This window comes from Taurulus bubalis (genome assembly GCF_910589615.1).
Source record: "Taurulus bubalis genome assembly, chromosome: 9".
NCBI classification, from domain to species: domain Eukaryota; kingdom Metazoa; phylum Chordata; class Actinopteri; order Perciformes; family Cottidae; genus Taurulus; species Taurulus bubalis.
The window spans coordinates 20,573,612-20,595,381 of NC_136597.1; the positions used below are offsets into that span (position 1 = coordinate 20,573,612).

At 41.8% G+C, this 21,770-nt stretch overlaps 1 protein-coding gene across 1 annotated transcript in view; it reads right to left on the reverse strand.

Annotated features, from left to right (window-relative positions):
* nell2a (neural EGFL like 2a) overlaps window positions 1-21,770 on the reverse strand; it is a gene marked incomplete at both ends in the record, with an annotated part of 70,734 nt that overhangs the window by 20,236 nt on the left and 28,728 nt on the right. The window contains 3 exons of the mRNA XM_079223743.1: window positions 775-870; window positions 2,294-2,416; window positions 10,906-11,031. Of these exons, the coding sequence (XP_079079869.1) occupies window positions 775-870; window positions 2,294-2,416; window positions 10,906-11,031 (345 nt within the window). The remainder of the gene's footprint in view (window positions 1-774; window positions 871-2,293; window positions 2,417-10,905; window positions 11,032-21,770) is intronic.

Here is a 21,770-nt window from a genome sequence, read left to right on the forward strand (position 1 = left end):
TTTGCTTGGCTCAAACACAAGCACACACACTGAGAGAACCGTCATGACTTGACTTCCTATTAGCTCGGCTGCTTGTCTCCTCAAGGACACTCCACGAAAGGTTGAAAGGGGTTATGAGAAAGGTGTTGCTGCTATATGGTGGGTCTAGCACAACCACCAGGATCACAGCCTTTCTTGGTTTACTTGAATGACCATTTGCAGGGGAAAACACACAGAATAGGATCCAAAACCTTATCACAATGTTGTGTTTGACACATCTCCATGCATGAGGGCCAGCAGTGATACGGTCTCTGCTATGAACACAGGCTGACTTAATACTCGGTCGAGCTATCGTACCCTATTGGATGTTGTGCATCAGGAGTTTGTGCAGTGGTAATTTGGATGTGGCACGGTGCCGATGAGGAAAAATGCCATGCTGATTAATATGGGGTAATTCCCATACTGCTGCAACCGCAGTTCAAATCCTCCATCGGGACATTGGAAGAGGTACAAGCTCATTATTCACCATGGAGTGCAAACCCACACAGGCACACACACACACACACACACACACACACAGAATATAGCATAGACCGCATCATATATAGTGAGCACTAAAACATCTCAGTGTTTACAGATTTTAACTGTCAGCTGTTTTGTCGAGGTCAGCTACTGCGATCTTTAACACCTTTCTTTGCTCCTTTCTTTTGTCCGTTTCCGGCTTGATTACAAGAAAATAAAAACATCTCCTCTCTTTATACCGCCTCTTCTTGTGGAACTGAAATGAAGGCTTACCTGTCTCGCATCTCTTCCCCGTAAATCCTTGCTGGCAAACGCAGTTGTTAGGTGAGACGCAGGTTCCCCCATTCTGGCACAATCCGTCACACATAGCTAGAGGTAGACCAGCCGAGGAGAGCCATTACTCACAAAGATTAACGAGCATTAACTATGTAATTAGACCAGCAGCAGCATATGCATTTGCATACAGAATAAGAGCTAATTTGGTGAGTTGATTCATTACGGGCTCTCACGTTATTATTTCGCTTGATTAATGCGTCTCACCGAGGTTAATTTTAAAATGTTCATTATCCATGGATAGACTGTTAGTTAATGTGTCTCCGAAACACAGAGAAGTCATTGAAGTTGACATAATGCAATGGAAAAAAATTAAATGAATACACAAATTATGCCCTGCTTCTAAAGAATACAACTTATTAAAAACAAAAGAAGCCCCTATCCTGTTAAAGGGCGGGTCACTCCAACAATTTAGTATTGTTGATTATTTTATTAACCGAAAAATGATCAGTAACTATTTTGATAAGCGATTAATCTCTTTAATCAATTCTTTGTCGTACTCAATAGAAAACTGAATCATTTTATATATTTTTTAGCCTGTTGATTGGGGAAAGGAAGTAATTTGACATCACCATGGGCTTCATGAAATTGTGAGCCAGAGAAAAGCAAAAACTGTTTTCACAGGATGATAAGTGCTCCCGATGACAAGGAAAGGAAAGGATCCCTTTTATAAATAGATTTCTAATCAAGGGATTGATTAACCGACTAAGGTCAAGTACATTTTCTAGTAAGAGCATAGATTACAAATAGAGCAATGCACAGAGAGAAGCTCTCATTAAACCTGGGTCACACAAGGCTTGTAGCCGAGTAGAACCACATCACGCTTTTCATAGTGAGGATATGAGGTTGTGGAACTAATGTGAGAGGATTCGCCTACATGGAATACGCCTGGAAAAAAACGGCTGACTAGAAATATCTTTAATTGGGACGTTTTTGCAGGGCATTTTTTATTTTTTTTTCACAGATTGCATGCTGCTCACTTCAAATTGTTCCTTGTGTAAAAAGGAAGGTGGTCACAAAACCTCAATGATGGACTTTTTGTCCATCACACACATACAGTGTAGAGCCTTATGTGAAGCAGAATTTAAGTAAAAGTCAAAGATATCTGTGTGCACAGTTACGTTTTGGTACATTACAGTAAGCCAGAAACAGTCGTGTTTAATGGCTTCCCTGAAGAGAGCAGATTGTTTATTCTGTGATTTATGTGACATTGAAGATGATTTCCATTTCATGTTTTATTGCTCATTATATGATAATTTAAGGACGCCACGTCTGAGCAAAATGTCCTTCATTTCTGATAAATTCTTCTGGGTGGATGATACTTATTAACTTGAGCTGTGTTTTTTTTCCTGAAGAGACTCTTTTTTTCGTGGCAGATTATATTTGCAGAGGAAAGACATACTGTTTCCTCACTGGAATTAGATTTTTGGTGCAAATAACTAACAGGGTTGCTGCTTACCTTTGCACACCGTCCCATTGCCGGTGTAGCCCGGCTTACAGGAGCAGCTGTGGCCTCCGACCATGTTAAAGCACAGGGCGTTGTCATCGCAGTTGTGGAGCCCGCTGAGGCACTCGTCATGCTCTGAAGACAAGAACAGCACAGCAGGAGTCAACGCAAACAAGCTTGTGATGTACATTCTGACAAAAGCAAGTGGGAAAATTATACATCATTATACTCCCATCTTCACACGTCCACTATCAAAAATGAATAAGAAAAAGATACTGAATGTTGTCCCGGCTGGCAATTTGTATTACTTTCCATTAAGAAAAAGCGATTTGAGACTCAGTCTTGGATTAAATGACTTAGACAGCTCCGAGTCTGGTGACAACACATCGGTGACAAACAGCCGACTGGAGGACGAGCCATTTCTCTATCTCCCATCGTGAGCCGTTATGAAACATCCTTTCAGATGTTTTGCTGTAATTTGTTGTTCTTTTTTGGCACAATATGCAGAATGCATTGGTCTCAATTACGACTGACAATGCGCTCCTGCCCATACATGTATGCAGTAATGAGGCGTTGCACTTTGCATTCATGCGCCACTGGTCTTTAGTTTGAGTGTCGTACAAATGCACAATTGGTCATTAAGTACCAGGAGAAATGTTTTCTGTGAGTTTCACACCAGCATTAAAGAAATGTCCCCTTAGGACCGCGACTCCCATGCTCTCATCACTGGTGCTGCTGTGGAGTTAGTGATATGGTTTGTTATGAATACCCCACTGACAAGCCTGACTAATGGCTGCAGCCCATGACTACATACTGCATCCAACTGGGGAACAAATATCTTCCCCTCTATCTGGAGAGGAGACCAAATCAGGTGGTTAAAAAAAAATAATGTAGTGAATGCCTAGAGAATAATTGACTCCTATAAAACTCAAACAATACAAATAGTGTTATGATAACATAAAGTCAGTGTGGAGTTAAGCAGGAAGCAAGTTCAAACAGCTGCAGTGTGTGAAAAACAGGAGAAAAGTGTACAGTCTTCATATTTACAGGAAAATCAATACTTGGTGACAGAGAAACCTGCGATACTACAGTTCCAAATTAAACATTTTAGTGGTGTAAAAAATATGTTGAAGTATCTTGATGGAACCATAAAGTCAGATACTATCTGCTGTAAAGCCGCACAGGCACATGAAAGGATTACGATGCCGGGTGTGGGATTATAAAGCCACACAGTGTATACATTTGAATGTTTCTCCACAGAGTAATATGTGTGTTAACACACAAATGGAAACAAAACTGTTTAGCGCCTTTGTTCCCATAATATCCTCATGCAGGATGGATAATGCAACCCAAATAATGGAAAGTAGAGCATTAAGGCTACAGGTTGCTAATGGTGAATACAACTTCATTTTTTTAAGTGGTCTTCTTGTCATTATACATCCCACATCTTGTGTTACCTTTATAATACATAAAAGTAATGGATGATAAGTACTATCACACTTAATTGACATCTTATACAGAAGGGAACAAAAAGGTTTTAATAGGTCTCTTAAAAAAACAAAATGATGTTAGCTTATTGAAGCTGCAAGGGAGACGTTTTCTTATATTTTTATGATCAGATCATACCGCGGTGTTTCTTCTTCAAATTGTATTGTTCATAAAAAACATGGTCTGATTTCTGTGGAGGCTGCTGGATCTGAAGGTCTTAACTGATTTGAAATGACATTATGTTCGGCTGTCAAAGAGGTGCAGTAGTTTATAGCCTGAATTACACCAGACACCCGACCTGACCTTTTTTGAATAATTCCTCTTTTTTTTTTTGTTACCGACTCCATTGCTGTGTTTTAAACGTGTGAACAAACCCTTCGCACCACAGATGAATGTTTACCCTCCTTAAACTGGAGTCCATCACGGTGCACTGACTTACTCAACCATCCTGGCCTCATTCTGGGGCCTCCATGTGTGTTTACGTATTAGATGTCTCATATGTTTTGGCTTTCAAATCCCAGGTGTAACCAAGATACTCTCACTGCGAAAGCGATGGAAATTCTCTTCTGATGCTGGCTCAAAATGTAAATTAAGCAGCTAAAGAATTGTAAATCATTTAAGCCGTCTTTCCTGCTGTAGGAACAAGAACTTTTAGGCCCGCCCTTCGCCTGCCCCTGAACACAAAGGCAGATCTTTATCCCTCTGAGACACACAAAAGAAAAATACTTGTCTATCGTATATCGAGATTCACATAAATAATGCTTTCTGATAAGTACTTGCTTACCGAGCACCACATCAGCTGAAGTGCAGAAAACTTTCTGGACTTGTTTTAACCTTCTGAAGCTCCGTATCCCATCAGGACCCAAAAGGATGCAAAACAAAAAATTATCATGAAAGGCCTTTTTGCAAGAGCGTTCTCGCTCTAACTAAAGTATTTGGAAAACATTTAGTCATTTAGCCCGATTTTCTTTTTTCATTTTGTATATTACCATGTGTTTACAGTGCAGGAAGAACTTTCAAAGGATATGCAGTCAAGTGAATCTCTTAGAAAAGGTTAAAACTTTTGGAAAACACGAAGACTACTAATCTGGGGACAGCGGCTTGCACGCTTTCTCGTTATTTTGGGGAATTTCTGGGCCACACTGCGCCTGGCAGGGAATTTCAATACAGTCTATTCTCTCAGCTGTTTCCTCTTGCAAATTTTGTTCAGACATTAAGCAGATCCCAGGAGCCTTGCTCAACCACAGAGATACAATACTTGTTGGTATGCCGTACCTACATATTGGTAAATCCCCCACAACGTCTTAGATGCATGCCATTGTGAAAGACGGTGAAATTCGAGGACTGAAAGAAAGCACCTGAAAGGGTGAACGCATCACAAATGTGAATGCTCGTTGCAGGAGAGCTGAGCCGCATCATCTATTTCCCTGCCATCATCCAATCCATTACATCTCCTGAACAGACCGCGGGGCTCATCCAAATTGAAAGTGACATTGTGATGAGCTCCTCCATCGAGGGTGTGATGTATGTGTGCGTGTGTGAGATGGATTGAAGGGCACTTAGGAGGGCCCGCTGCTCTGCTCCTGTTGCTGCATCGCACACACGCACCCTCTCTCGCCTGCTGTTGGGAAGAATTAAAGTCTGCTCATGGGCATATACAATCAGTAATAGGGGCACAGGGGAGAGGAAAGAGAATATGGTCTTTTTTTTTTCCTCTTCTTCACAAGGTCACATCTGCCGGAGTAGGGACACCAGCCGTCAATCTGAACAGACAGGGCAGCAGAGCCGCCAGGTGTTCTGTGTGCATGTGTGTGTGTGAGACAGGTATTTCCTTGCTGACTGCCGCTGCTCGGGCTGCTGACAGATAGACAATCAATTATGAACAGTTTGTCACCAGGGATCCGTCTCTGGAACTGGCTGTTTGTCCCCCTGCTTGACTCCCTCTACCTTCTGCCAAAACAACAGCAGCCACAGCGAGGTCTGACCTCAGGCTGCATTCCTGAAAGCATCGCAGCCTCGAATTGAACTTCACGGTACGTTTGTCAGGGGAAACTGGTTTGCAAGGGGGACAAAGAAGATGGGAAATAATACTAAAGCACAAAACAGTTTGTTTGGACAAACAATACAAAGTTCACATCGGCAGTTGGTGGCGGCAACGTATCAAGAAAGGTAGCAATGTGCCAATGAAGGCGAGTAAGAAGAGCGCTTCAAGCTCGTAAAATGGATATAAACAATGCAGTTTTTTTTTCCCGAACTGGCTCTGCCAAAAGAAAATCCATTTAACCTGTTTATTAGACCTCAAGGACACACATAATGTGTTTTGGTCAGAAAAACCCGAAAGTCAACGTTTGTTTACAAGAAAACTCCAAAGAACACCTTTTTAAAGGCCGAATCTTTAGCAGCATTAGCTTCCTATCAGCTGCAATTAAAGTCAGACTGCCCATGCGATGCTTAAATCAGAGCCGAATGTTTGGATGTCACGGAAAAAGAGGCAAACACTCTGTTTATCCAACCCCACGCCTATGCCATACCCTTTGAGTAGTCAGGCTGAAAGTCTTCTTTTCTGATCTCTGTTGTTGTCCCCCTGCTCCACCTTTGGCCCCTGTCCATCCTTTCATCCCCTTCTGCACCCAGCCCTCCCTCCATCCCTCTGCCTCAGGGGCCCAGGTCTGGTTATCGCAGGATTAGAACAAGGACACACACCCTGCACACGCACACACACAAGTGCACGCATGCACACATACACCTAGCATATACGCACACCTCAGGACAGCCTTCTGTAATAACATTCAAAGGGAGAGCACAACCAATCCGCTACCTTTCATGGATTAGCTGCTAATCTCACAGAGCGAGCAGCACCGCGGGCACTTCGGGGAAAAGACGAAGAGCAGGAAGAGGGGGGAGAAAAGAGGAGGAATCTTGACCTTCAAGATCAAGGATAAAGTGCGAGTCAAAGAAGAGGGCAAAAGAAAGTTTGGGATGTTTCTTTTGCTAAAGGCTTCACTAAAGCCAGTGCCGTGCCAGGACATATATTTAATTTAAACAAGGACATGAAGTCCACGTGTTCTGGTCTACCACCAGCTGGGATCTGAACCTGCCACCCGTCTCGCTGCAGGTGGTCTTGATGTAAAATACAGACTTCTGTCTGAGCCCGCTGACCCCCTGACAGGCTGAGGAGAAATATCGGGCACCATGCAGTTTTGTCCGGGCTTAAATCTACGGATCAGTCCTTTAATCCACTATTCTACACATACAGTAAACACATGAGCCATGAAATTAACTGCAGTCAACTTAATCCTCTTTACTAGGCAGACTAGGTTCTCATACGACACTGGAAGGCATGTGGAGATATGGATATCAATACTGGGACATTGTTTCTGCTGAATTTGCGACTCGTAATTGGTGAAAGCCATTGAGGATGATAAAGATGCTCGTACATCATGCGGATGTACAATGTCAATAGGTACTGAAGAGGGCGGTTTAATGTTTCCTTCCACAGCTGTAATATCTCTTCTGGGCAATTTAGTGGAATCAGCACTCCCTTTGGACTCTTTTCTAACAGAGGCAGATGTTCAATTGCTATTAATAAACAGTAGATTCCTGCAGCTACTATCTTAGCACCTTCCCTTTTATTATTGTCAATTACTGCCACTAGGGAAGGTGAGGTGACACTCAACTGGCATATCAACACGTACGAGAACAAGCAACCTGGTGAGGTGCCAGCTTTATTAATTTTTTTCATAATTTCTTTCAGGTTAAGAGGTGAGATGTGCCTGTAGGAGTATCAAGCTGTATGTGATGCTGGCTGTGTGGGAGCGGATAGTCGAATAACTCCTTCGGGAGACTGCGTTGTCAATTTGACTGAAGCAGGGAAAAAGTCATTACATGAAGCCTCTGCATAAGCCTTGGTTTAATCACACAAATTGACTTTTATAAGGAGACGCATAGCTGTGTATTCCACTACAGTGACTTGAAGGCATTTTAATAGGAAACTACATAAAATCTGGTGACATAGTTTAATCCATCGGGTTTGAGGGTATTAATCTTCATCGTGATTTGCAGGAATGAGCACACGGTGGAAGGAAGACAAATGAGTAAAACAATAAAACTTGCCTGCAGCTCAGAAGATTCGAGAAAGCGCGGTGAGTGAAATTGCATAAGGTACAGTGGCTGCTACAGACAATATGGAAAAGACTGCGTAAGCAAGGAGGTTTCTTTCTCTAAATAAATCACGAGAGCACATGAAAGGAGATGAAATATCTATTCCTCAAGCTCAGTGCTGACTTGTTTATGCTTTTCAAAAGCCTGCTCATAAAAAGACACAAGTCTCAAATCCTTAACTATGCTCCATTATTCCCTGATTTCTATTGACAGGGGAAGATGGAAGCTCTACAGGGGTCCCAGATGTAGCAGGAAATGGGAGTTTTCACAGGCTGTTCGTTGTGTTGCTCAGTCTTGAGGCTTTAATTCAAACTCCAGTGGCACGGCAGGAAGGCTGTGGGCCTAAATCCTCCGGAGCACAGCGCGGGCGGCGGCCGGCCCCTTCACTCCGCTGCCTCTGAATTAGTTTGCATTGGTGCAAATTGCTTTTTTAATTACTGACACTGAGGAAATGTTGCACAGTCCCACCTCCTCGGAGATGATGCAAACAGGGAGCTACTTAGCAACGTGTTTCACAAGCTGCAAACAACTGGTGAGGAATGAGGCGAATGTATGAAAGGATATTGGCTTATTATAGATGAAGGATAGAGACATTACATTATGGAAGGATTACTGACTCAGATATTTCATGTAACACGCCCTACGTGTGGTCCCACAGAGCTATAACTTTAATCAGACGCTGTACGACAGGTCACCTTACAATATCTTTACAAAGTCATTCTGTGTTTCCTGTCTGCCTCTATACTTCCCATTTAATACGTTGAAGAGATATTCAATCTAGTTTGAAAGTGAAGAGAGAAGTGGGTTTTCTCAGTTCTTTCACAGGTATGTTTTTTATTCAAAGCCTCTGTTGAGGACTTTTTGGTACGCAAGAACTTTGTCAGGTTTGATTCCCTGAAGCTTAAAATCCCCCTGTGCTGGATTCAGAACCTATGAAATTACAGAGAATTGTATAATAATAACAATATATGTTATTGGAGCTTCAGGGTTAGGACGCTAGGTTGGAGTCACAAAACTAATGCCGCATTACACGATCTGCTTCCTTATCCATGGAACCCTCATTGGTGTGAGCCACAGAATCATTTTAAACTTGATTTTGTTTATGAGCGTGAACAATTTAAAAAAAGATTACTGGCCCTAATTTCTATCATTTATGCAAAACAACATAAAAGACTGTTATCTCTTATACTGTATGTAATTTTCTTTTGTTTTTATGTTGTTTTTAACAGTTTTTAAGTCTGTTATCTGTATTTTTGTGTGTTTTTTATTCACGATGCTGTCTTGACCAGGACCCTCTGGCAAAAGAGATTCAAAGTCTCAATGGGACTATACTGGATAAATAAAAGTTGAACAAAAATGAATAAATGTAATAGTCATGGTTCCAACCTTTAGGGAACTTTGTTGCCTTGCATCTTTCCACTATTGCTGTTTATTAAGACACAAAATATCCAAAATAAAAGTCATTTTAAAACGATATGCCGTCATCTGTTTTGTGAAGTAGCCGACTGTCTCGTTGACTTTATGGCCCAAAACCACAGATGTAGGCTGATATAAATAAATACCAAAACAATAGCATGGGGTGTGTTTAGCCAATTGGCCTGATCAATCAGGAAGATGAACATGGGAGTTTTCTCTCATAGGTATATACGTTTGTTTTTCTACCCGAACCTGATGACAAACTGGAAGAAGCTATTATGAACAAGCGGGGCTACTTCCACAATCACCCACAACACAGACAGAGAACAAAGGCCGTGAATCATCCACACAATCATTTCAGATTGATTTGGTTTGCTTTTTGAAAAAGACTTTGGTTTTGACTTTGATCAGGAACAAATGGGTCTGCCGCCTCCACTTAGTCTCTCTGTTTCTCAGGTTCTCAGTGGCTTTCTTCCTCCTTATCACACGCACACAGTGCATTCACACACCAGACTGGCTGTCCACTCACACACAATCACGGCAGCAAGTCCACACACACTTCTGAAGTTAATCTATTTTTCTTCTTCAAGTTTTCAAAGCATACAAGTTGCCACACGACAACTAAAGGAATTGCTTTTTTGAAAAGCTCAGAGTTGCAAATATATCATATAACATACAACTAGATTATTTCAAAAATATAATAGTGTTTGGAGATTCTTATTAGTACTGTTTGATAGAATAAATATGCAAAATTGCAGAGACACTTTCTCTCACTGCTAAATCTTTTTTCTCTATTGATAGCTCATGCCGAATCATAAACTAGTGGCTGTTATTGATTTGTGTGTGCGTGTTTTCTTTTAATGTGGTGCTAGTAATCAGAGCAAATCCAATAGGAGCAAATCAAACTCAGACATTCATCCCTACGCATATCAAATAAACAGACCGTGCGTAATCGTCGGGTGACAGATTCCCAGACGAGTGTGTCTAAGAAGGTGCCGTCTGACGAACAGAAAAAGGGAGAGGAGGTGTAGCACGCAGTGTGTTCTCCAGGTGTTGTATCATAACTATGTCTCTCTGTCGTAGCATGATTTTCTAATACGCAGCTTCCTTACTCTGTCTCACACTGCACTCTGACACTGATAACTCACTACGTTTATATCTGGATGTCTGGCTGCCTCTTCCTCTCCCCGTCTCTAGAAGTCTGTGCGTCTCTTGGCTGCAGAATTTATCATAATGAAATCAAACATCATCCTCTAGTGTATGACTAAAGGCGCTAATTAAATCATTTCTATCTGGCAGTTATCTACCGTAGGTATATAAATGCTTTAAAAGCCAGTGCAGTAGACACCTGCAGTGAAGACGTATCTTCCTATTGAATCTCTCAGCATGTCTCTCCTGGTCTCCACACTTGTACGACGACATAACATCGTCCCTTATTTGTAGATACTTCAAGTCCGCCAGCAAGTCTCTGCACAAAATGGTTGCTGCGGAAGCTGAAGCTCACAAATGCCTTCTCCCACTTGAGTCCAGCCTGCCAAAAGATCAGCAGAGGAACTCACCTGTGCAGGAATAGTCATCGATCCTGATGTAGCCCGTATGGCAGATGCACATGAAGGAGCCTGGGGTGTTAACGCACATGGTGTTCTCCCTGCAGTAGTGCTTCCCCTCAGCGCACTCGTCAATATCTGAAGAGAAAAAAAAACAGAGAAGGAGGGAGAACAAAGCCGGTTTAGACGTGGTTTGCTTTAACGTTGCTATCAAGTGCAACTTACTTGTGGTGCAGATCAAACCATGCTATTAATCAGTATTCTGCATTGATACCTCAAGCCTCAAACCTCAACTTCAGAGCCTAATGGTCGATTTTGATTTGCTCTGTATTTTTCAAAACCTCTTTAGCTGAGTGACGTTTAACAGCTTCATCAGCTTTCACTCTAGAAACGAGGTGTTAAAGGCCTCGTTATGAAGGCTATAGTATTATGTTGTATTGTTGACATTGTCCGCAACATTTATATTCAGGGTGGAAGGACACTATGGCACAAAATCTTTGAAAAGAGCTTCCCTTGATATACAGTATAATGTGTCCTGGTAACTTGGAGAGATGAGTGGGAGTCCAGAATTGCTGTGCAACAAAAGTTAGGACTCACTTAAAGTGAAGGCCTGAATACATTTGGAAAACACACATAGTTAAATAATAGTTTTTACTTCAGCTGACAGTATTGAAATGTTTGAAAGTGACAGACAAAGATGATGAAAATGAGAGGCTGAAGTTAATTGTATGTACAGTGAAGAGTTGTAATTATTTTGTATATGCTGATGTGACAAACATTAAGCTTATTTATCATATTTGTCGACTTGCATGTTTGTTGTTGTTGCACCAGCTGATTACGGAAAATAAATTAGCTGGCTGGAGCTTATTGTCTTGCCGGGTTCTACAAAGTTGGCGTTGCTGTTCGGGAGCTTCATGTATTCATCAAAGACGATGCAGCGTGCAATAATTGACTTTGGCATTCATTAATTTATAATTACAGATAAGACGACATTAACATGTAGTCACTGCAGATTCCTTGTAAAAGAAATGATCCGGCTTTGTCTGATTGATTTTCACAACAAGCCCTCCAGCAGCAGGACAGCACCATTTGTTTGTGTCTTCCAAAATCATTACAAATCTCTGATAAATAAATCTGTTCTATGATCTCTCGATATGATGATATGATAATAATGCTATGGCTAAGGTTTGGTTAGTTTAGTTTGGATAGGGTTAATATAAATACTTAGTCAAGGTTTAGGGAGCTTAAATATTATATGGTTACAATGATTTTTGTCATGCTTTTAAAGAAAATAAAATGGTTAGTGACTGTTTCCTGTATTAAAGTCTGATATTTGATATAATCAACTGACTTCCTCTTTTGCTACCTTAATAATGATACGGCCAGAGGATTTTGTCAACACAAACGTTATTTTTATGAGGGCACTTCCTAAAACAACACTCTCTCTCGGGGTGGACAGTTTTTATTACGCAGACTATCTTTCCAGCACCGTTATGGTGACATCCCCCGCATTATACCGCGGCCTAGTTCAGGTGTCTTTCACATCCTGGGAACCCCCTCATGCAGCGTGAGCTTGTTGATTCTCGCTACAGCAGGTTCCTTAAAGCTTCCAAACAGCCAGTGGGAAAGGCCTATTTGTCTTCATCAGAGGGAGACAGAGGTCAAAAAGCAGAGGGTCCATGAGAGGCGGGCGCTGCAGCACTAAAGGTTGCGCCACTCAATTTCCAATCTATTTAAAGCAAAGCACACCACACAGAGGCTCGACTGCTTTACTCCCGTCTTCTTGCGGTCATTCAGCTCATCAGTGTGCTTGAGCATACTTTAAGTTGTATACGCTGTAAATAGAGAGTGTCGAGGAAGAATCACGCCACTGGCAAAGTTAATCTAAAAAGACTGCACACTGCACACAGGTGTTTTCAATTATCCTGGCTGATTAAACCTCTGCTCAGTTGGGCAAAGGTTTGCTGGGACTCACATGGGGTCACCAAACAATCAAGCAGTCAGTACCTTATCACACAGTTCTGACAAAGAGGTCTAATCAGGCAAAATAAGTGAAAACACCTGTGCATGTACACCATGGGGGGGCATGCCCTTGCACTCTTAAATATGCAGTGTGTGTGTCATGTGTTTCTGGTGTCTCTATATACAGTAGTTGTTATATTAAACCACCTATACTTTTCCTCTCATCTTGCCTGATTGGACATCTACTCAGGTCTGTGTGGCTGAACACAGATCATGCATCTCCCTCACTCTCCTTCCTGCTGCACCGGGTAAAGTCAGACAATCTGCTTCGTTATGACCTTTGTGGTCAAGTGGTTAGAGGGCCTGCTCTGCATTCATTAGATTATTGGTGCAATTCCAGCTTGGAATAGGCAATGTTTTCCCCTCGATTTCCCCGATAATTAGTAGGCTACACTGAGTTTGGTGTCCTCAAGTAATTCAAAGCATCGCTCCATCCAATTTCAACCTGACCACAGGTCGAATCAGCCAGAATATTTGAATAGTCCCGATGGAAACTGAATGTTTCATGTGGAAAGATGGATAGTTACCATAGCGCCCACCCAACTCTGCAGCTCTATTCAGCTTATAGCCACTTTTAGCTCACTGCTGTGGTTCTTCTGCCAATGCATTCTGTGGGAGACAGATCTCCGTTTATAAAATCGTATGTGGCTGTTTCCAGAAACAGTGTGTATCTCCTCTGCCAAACATAAAACAAGGGAAAGAGGAAGGAAATAAGTGACTACTTTAAAAAGTGGAGTAGAGCAAGGGAAACATTGCAGTCTTCTGGAATTGGTGACAAGAAACAAGACCTAAAACGCAACCAAATATGCTCATGTAGCCTGATAGTTGGACTGAATTGCAGTCCATGTTGTTGCACTAACCAATCAGAAGAGAGGGACAAGTCTGTCCCACCAATGTCAAACATTGTCTATGATCTGAAGTTGCAGTTATGGTTGCAAAGAGCATTTTCCACATTGCTCAAATGAATGTGTTATTTCTGTAAAATGACTTAAATGTACAGCTGCTTCACTGTTGCTGTTTTTTCATGAATGTAGATAGATAGCTACTTAGCTATGTAAGAAGATAACGTTCCCATTCATAATTATTCAGCTTTGATTAGATTGATTCTTCTAAACGTGGGACACTACCAATGGGCACACCACCAGACCTACTGTATCTGAATCGCTGAACAAATCTGTGGGCGGCAATTCAGAGGTCTGGAACATGCTAGTGCTAATGTTGCTCCGTCTCTGCTGGATATGTTAGTGGGCAATTGTTTGCTAACGTGTTAGCTTCACAACTTGCCACGCCAATGCTCCATCAGGGCCGTGTTTCTGTGAGATTGTCTTGAAGGCTTTCGGCATCCTAGTAATTAAAACTCAGTTAGTGTAGCTTTAAGAATATAATTTATTAGATTGTATTTCTTTCTCATGATTCCATATTTGGATCCATATTAGCAGTTGCCTTAGCAACAGCTATTCCTGTCTTCTAAACTGCATGCCAAATCATTAGACAGACGATGCACTGCCAGGGTAAACAAAATCATCTTGATAATGTGATGCAACCAAATGCAAGTCGATGCAAATCAAAGTTGATCTAGACAAACCCGGCTGTGTAACGTGCTCCAAGACCTTGCTCCTGTTGATAGCACAGGTCAAACATGGACACTTTTTGAGAGACGAGGTCCATAGTCCTTGACAATTGACCAATTTATTATTCATTCACTGTATTCAGTGTCTGTAGCGCGCAAGAGGACATTGAACCCTGAATATGTTCTGTGCCAGGTGCTTTTGCGAAGAGCACTTGAAATTGAATTTCAATAGATTTGCATTGGCATTCACTCGGCTTGCATGTCCTTGGATAGAGAACCGCCCAACAACACACAAACTAAGAGCTCTGCACCTGCCTACAACTGCATTCACATTCCCTTGGTCTTCTTCCTTTCACAGTTTTATCAATACTTGCTGCCTCCTGCTATTCAAAAACTTTACGGACAAATGAAGCAGGCAGACAGTGACCATGAAAGTACACGTGTCCTTCACTAAATGAATGGAGACTAATTAAACCCTGTGACAGAGATGTAAAGGAGGTTGGGAGAAAATGGGAAGGAGAGGGAAATGGCAGAAAGCAGGGCAGGTGAGGAGAAGAACTGAATAAGAGACACAGACAGAGTCCCGACAAGCTTCACTGTAGAGCTAGGCTGGGAGATGAGACAGCCGGGGAGAGGGCGAATGACTGAGATAGTGAAGTAGAGAGAGATACAGAGGGAGGTGGAGAGAAAAGGGCAAGGTAGTGGATTAAACGGAGAAAGATCCAGTGTGAAGTAAAAGTGGAAGATAGTGAACAATTGAGATTTAGATGGCAGAGGAACAGACGAGGAGAGAAAGCAGTGGAAGGTATTAACTGTGGCTAAAGAGACGGGCAGTAAGAACAAATTCAGTCTGTCCGCAATCGCAACGGTAACCTTGAGCGGAGGTCTAAGTTGACAGCTCTCCCGCTTTGTGATTGGCCGTCCGTGCTGCGGCTTTGATTTAGAGCCTATTAGCTGTAAGACTCCATCCATCCCGCCTCCAGTGACAGCAGCTACATTTGCTAAAACAATATGTTAGGAGGTGAGATGATGAGGGGCACTGCACCGAGCGCATGCATGGGGGAGAGCGGCCATCTCCGTCTCCATTAACGCACTCCATTTTCTTGATTGGCCTGTCACACGTGATGCGCCAAGCAAAGAAGGCTGGCCAAGAGTCAGCGGCGGCTTTTATCGCCGAATGGAGTGCTTGGGGGTCAATCTTTAGCCCCGATAGATGAATAGAAAAAGGCTGTCTCAACTACTGAATCAATCACAGTCATACCTGAGGAGGGCGGGTAACTTTGTATTACAGGAAATGTCCTTGTTCTGCATAACGAGGGAGATCGTTTAGTGTGTGCTGTCAGACAAAAAAACATAGCAAGCTACAGCTACTTTAGAAAGAGCCTCATACTAAATCACACTAGCATTTTTAATAATCCATATCACTAAAAAGTTGAGTAAAAAAAAAAAAGAGTACAACAAAACCTCACTCAAGATGCCGACTCCATTTATTTAGAAAGGGATCATACATGTTTTAAATAGTAGAACAATATTTAAAAAATAGTTTATGGGCTATGATAATTTGATTTCCAACCTCTTCAGTCTACACAGGTTCCAGCCCAAGCTGCATATCTGACCTCATGCTGCGTATCCCTGATGGATTTTGTCGGGCGTGGTCACAAGTGCTTCCTGTTATCCCTGCAACGACATCAAAGCGGTGATGTCACTGCATCACTGTAGCAAAAGAACTGGAGGTCAACAAAAAAGAAAAGATGTGCTTCTGCTGTAAAGTTGTTTTTTAAATACAATCCAAATGGGCAAAAACATAATGATAATGAATATTGGTAAGGAAAGATATAATATGCTGCTGCACTGAAGAAAGAAAAAAAAGATTATGGGAGCTGGAGCTTTTTAATTACCAACAAATGAAGCATTGTTTAACTCTGTCCAAATCCCCATGAGGTAGAAAAATTATAATAGCAAGTGATCTGCAGTCGGTTATGTTAGAACAGCGGTTCCCAAACATTTTAGGCCACGCACCCCCTTCACCATCCCGACCGGGTTCATGCACCCCCAATCCCCCACACCTTAAAAAAAAACGCAACATAGCCTATTTATAGCCGCATAAAATCGGACCAATGCGAGAACTGTTTGCTCGCGCGTGGCGTTTGTTACAAGATTTAGTCCGCTGTATAAATGTCAGTTACACAAGGCGTCACTTTTAAAGAGCAATAAGGATGGCGAGGACACATGCACAGGCTCAGAGGCAGATTGCATTTCACATTTATTTACTTAAACACAGTAAGCCACGTAAAGAACAAAGAGTGGCACATAGGCTCAGAAACAGATATAAATAAAAAAAAAGGAGACTCCAGGGGTGCGCGCACCACACTTTGGGAATCCCTGGTGTAGACCAACACATGAATGAGACTGCAATTGTTTTTGGCTGTTTTGGAACTCTTCCAATTTTGATCTAAAAAATGTAAGGGGCTTCTGACTTGCACTGGCATGCTTGGTGTTCAGGTGGCGGCGCAAATAAGAGGCTTCAGACAGCTGTTAGCCAGAACCTCACTGCACAACACGCACTGTGGCTTCGGGCAATCTGCATTGCCAATCCAAGTGAAGCCCAGACCCAGATAATTGTCATCACCGCTCCGTCTCCTCTTTCTCCGACTCCTGGTCGATTTCTTCTCCCGGTCTCTCCCCAACGCACCTCTCTGTTTCTCTCGCCTCCGGTTCCTCACTCTCTCTCTGTCTCTCTCCTCTTTTATTGCTGATAGCTTCAGATGTCCCACCTGACAGCTTCCCCGATTTCAGCCAGTTTAACATATTTTCATGAATGTTGCTGAATGAATGAAATGACTTTAGGTGCACAAGCTAGGCTAGCTAGTGTGTACGTGAAAGACAGTCTGGCGGCCGGACCGGAAGTGCATCTATTTATTAAATTGTACGTTTTTAATTGTAATTAAATGTAAATCTTACAAAGGGAATTTTTATAGTTAAAAAAATCCTACTTTTTTTTTTAAAATTATGTTTAATATTAATTATTACACCATTAGATCACCATTACATTTTTCCTCTTGCGCACCCCCTAGAGGCAGCTCGCGCACCCCTGGAGGTGTGCGCACCACACTTTGGGAATCCCTGTGTTAGAATTTGAACAGTAAACTTCATAAAACACATTTAACTATTTCAGATGGCCGTTGAAACAAATCCTACAACAGCTAGCCTGGTCATGACGCCCTCTAGTGCTGTTGGACCTAATGTAGCATCAAACTGCCTGTGTAAGACAACCTGGCATATAGAGCTATTCATCCATCTGTTTATATCAAAATGAATGCTATAGATGCCACGTTTTGTTCTATCGTTGGAGGTTGTGATGTTTCATTGATATTTCTAACTAGAAAAAAAGGGAATATCGACTTATTTTTCTACGCTTGCGTAATTTGTAGTTCCTAAAAGGGAGCGCCCTCACTATCTGTGTTTCATACTGCAGTACACCACGGTCTGGGAGTCGGGAGATAACGCTGGCATTGCCTCTAGGATGTCCCACAAAGACACCCGAATGTGTGCCGTTCCACCAGTGGTCTCTCTCGTTCTCTTTATCGCTCTTTCATTCTGCCTTTTTCCTCATCTATCCATCCCTCCCCTCACCAGCACGCTTACTCGAGCAGATGGTTTTCAATAAACGGCAGAGGGGCAGGGGGTTGCCAAAACATTGTCTGATATTCTTCAGCAGCTAGTTCCCTCGTGGCCAGATTTATAGCAGTCAGAGGAAAGAGCAAAGAGACAAAGAGTTGTCCCTGCCGGCCAAACTGTGTCCCACTAACCAAATAATCTCCACTGTTGGCCTTGGCTTCTCATGGGTGGAGAAAGGTGACAGAGAATGTTACAGGACGCCTCTTTGGCTTTTAGCGGAGTGAGTTACAGTTGGTGGCCCGGAGGATTTTTACATGTTGCATTTGTACGTGATTTCCAAGTCTTTGAAATACATTTTTAGAAAAATGAAAAAATATTAGTGAAAATTGATGCAGTGCATGTGTTTTAGTTTAAGCCCTTCTTTTCAGTGTCCCAAGAATTGTATCTTGATAATATGTCTGCAGGTAGCCAAAGATGGAAAAGTATACATATCTATACATATTTGTAGTGGCTTTAATAGCACTTTAAAAGAATAGTTCAGGAGTAAGATGAGAAGTCGAGTAAGGCAAATATGAAGCTATACAACAGGAGAGGGTTAGTTTACTTCAGCATGGAGACTGAAAGCCTGAAAAGGTATTTCTTGGCCAGGCAGAGTGACTTCCTGGATGTGTCACATCGAGGCCACTCTAATGAGATTTAGAGGTGCTGGTCGAGCCAGGCTAGCTGCTTCCTGTCATTATCCAGCTGAGATAACTGCTGCTGGCGCTAGCTTTATATTAGACAGATATAAGAGTGCTATCGAACTCTCTGCAACAAAGCGAGAAATGCTGAACTGGTTTTTTAATATTCAAGCGATAGTGCACACTTTTCACATTTATCTTTCTCAAATTATTTTCAAAAATGAAAGGATTCAATTAGAGTTGCAACAAATCAATGAATCTACTGTGTAGTGTTTAAAATGGAAGATTTTTCATTTAACTTTCCTTTTTCCAATTTGCTGAGGGAGTGCATAAGTAGGGCTATTAGCATATTGTGATGCCTCAAGTTGTATTTAGGGTGTGTCTGGAAAAAACAGAACAAGCACAATTACTCTAAAACATACTTTCCTACATTCAGAAGAAAATGGCTTTAGATGACAAAGGTGTGGGTGTTTTTTTAATCAGTTTCCTCCTTTATTGTAGAAATCCTTTGGCACTATTATCATTTTCCTGCGTGCTTTACTGGAAAAAGCTCAAAATGGGTTTCTTTGAAACGTAGCATAGTTTATTTTCCTAGCCTATTTACCTAAACACGAAATACAAGTTTTCGGCATGTTTTCAACTTACCAAATTGAACAATCACTTCAAAATAAACTGCCTCACAAAAGACCCAACACAAATGTGCAAAACCTCACTGCCAATTTTGGCAGAAGCAGGAGCCAATTAAGATGACTGAGTGGAAAAAATCCCATTAGGAAGCAACACAAGTGGAAATTTGCATAGTGAGAGCCCGTCATTGTCTAAATACCAGACAATCTCACTGTGATCAATCACTGTGAACACTTAGAAGCCTGCTACCTGACTTAGAACAATTAACATCAAATAAGGAAAAGGTGGAAGAGGAGTTTTGTGTGTGTGTGTCTGCTGGTGGCATTGCAATAAAAGTGTGTTACTAGTATTTTTCTGCATATTCAACACACGACAGCCCGATAAATTTCCACATAAAGTTCCACCCAAACTGAGAACACTCATGGATCCTTTTCTGCAAACATCTACCAGCCTTTCAATGACTGCAGTCTGTGTGTGTGTGTGTGTGTGTGTGTGTGTGTGTGTGTGTGTGTGTGTGTGTGTGTGTGTGTGTGTGTGTGTGTGTGTGTGTGTGTGTGTGTCCATATGTCACATTAAACATGCACTTAGCACACTTGGATTTGGCACGTCTTGAATGAAGCCTGCTGCATCTCATATAGACCAAACTGCCGTGTTGACGCGCGGCAGTGTGAATGGGATGTCGCTCTCCGTCACGGCTTTCATTAAACTGGGAAAGAGTTTCCACCACGCGTAAAATTGATAGAGCATCATCATCCATCACTCGCCATGGACCATGAGCAGTCTGTAGGCCAGGAGTCTAGACAATGAGTAACATGCAGCACCGAACTCTATCAGAGCTCCATGACCAGCGGATCTTCTGCGACTCTCACTTCTTTTAAATCAGGGTCCAAAACATTTTAAGTACGAATTATTATTATTTTGTATGTTTTCTGTCACGTTCTATTTGAGCTTATTTATACTGAAACAATTAGTTTTTAGCTTTTTTGTTATTCTATTACGAAAATCTTTTCATGCTGTTTGTATATTGCCTTGTGCCTTTATGTCTTCAGTCAAGCCCTTTGAATTGCCTCATTGTTAAAAGGTGATGTACAAATAAACTTGCTTCGCCATGACAAGATCACATTTAGTTCAGTAATGCATGTGTTATTATTTTTGCATTGTCTTTCTTTAAAGACACTCTTCTCTCTGCTCATGCATTTTTATGTAAAGCAAACTGGCTTTACTTGTAATTAAATATGTTTTATATATAAAATTGCCTTGCCTCCTGTCATAGACATCTGTATTGACTATATCTAGAGCAGGATATTAATTGAGATAAAACTCAGATGAGGTGATACGTTGTTTAATTAATTAATTAATTCAAAACTTTCTTTGCCTATTTTTTACTGGGTGTAATGCCCGAAAATAGCTGGGAGGTTAACCGTCAATCAAAGAGCTCAACTAGCTTTACATCACAGAAATTCAATTGTATTGTACAATTATTGATGAATTGACGAGATGTTTAAAAAAAATAACGTATCCATAGTAATCGAACAATAAACAACTGTTTTGCTGAGTCGTGGGAAAACATATTCAGATCCTTCACTGAAGTAAAAGTAGCAATACCACAATGGAACAAATGCTACATTGCAAGCAAATACCTGAGATTTGTACTTAAGAGCTGCAGTTGAGTAAATGTACTTTAGTGTTGTGCCAAGGTTTTACTACACAAAGCCCACTACACTTGTATCATGACATAAAGCGTGCACAGCCGTCATGGATGGGAAGAAGAAAATTCCTTCCGAAGTGAAAAGCAGTCACTGAACTGAGTGATCCCATCCAGGGAAAAGGAGTCGAGAGGAGATTTCTCCCTTGTGGCATTTGAAGGATATTGGTGAAGCAGTAATCAGATACTGTTATTTACACTGGAGGGGACCGTCTGGATGACGGTGGGATTGTCTGTCTTGTGTGACATTTCAGCGGGGTCACAGAGGTGAGGTGTGTATAAACGCGCACGCACAGCCAGTCAGAATGTGTATGTTTGCCTGCGTGCTATCTGAGTGTGTGTTTGTGTGTGTGTGTGTGGGGTGGGGGCGGCATCCCAGCAGTGATTTGGTTTTGGAGTAGGCCGTGCTCTTCAGTCAGTGCCAATTAGCCTGCTGCCACCTTGTGACATTCAAAAGACAGCAGCGGCAATCGGATCGGTCTATGTTCACACACGGTATGCTGACACACACACACACACACACACACACACACACACAAAGACACACACACACACACAAAGACACACACACACACACACAGCCGTGGCTTACAGGCGATAAAACCTCACTCTGTGTGCAAGCAAGCTAGACTTCTTTTCAATTCTTCTTCAATTT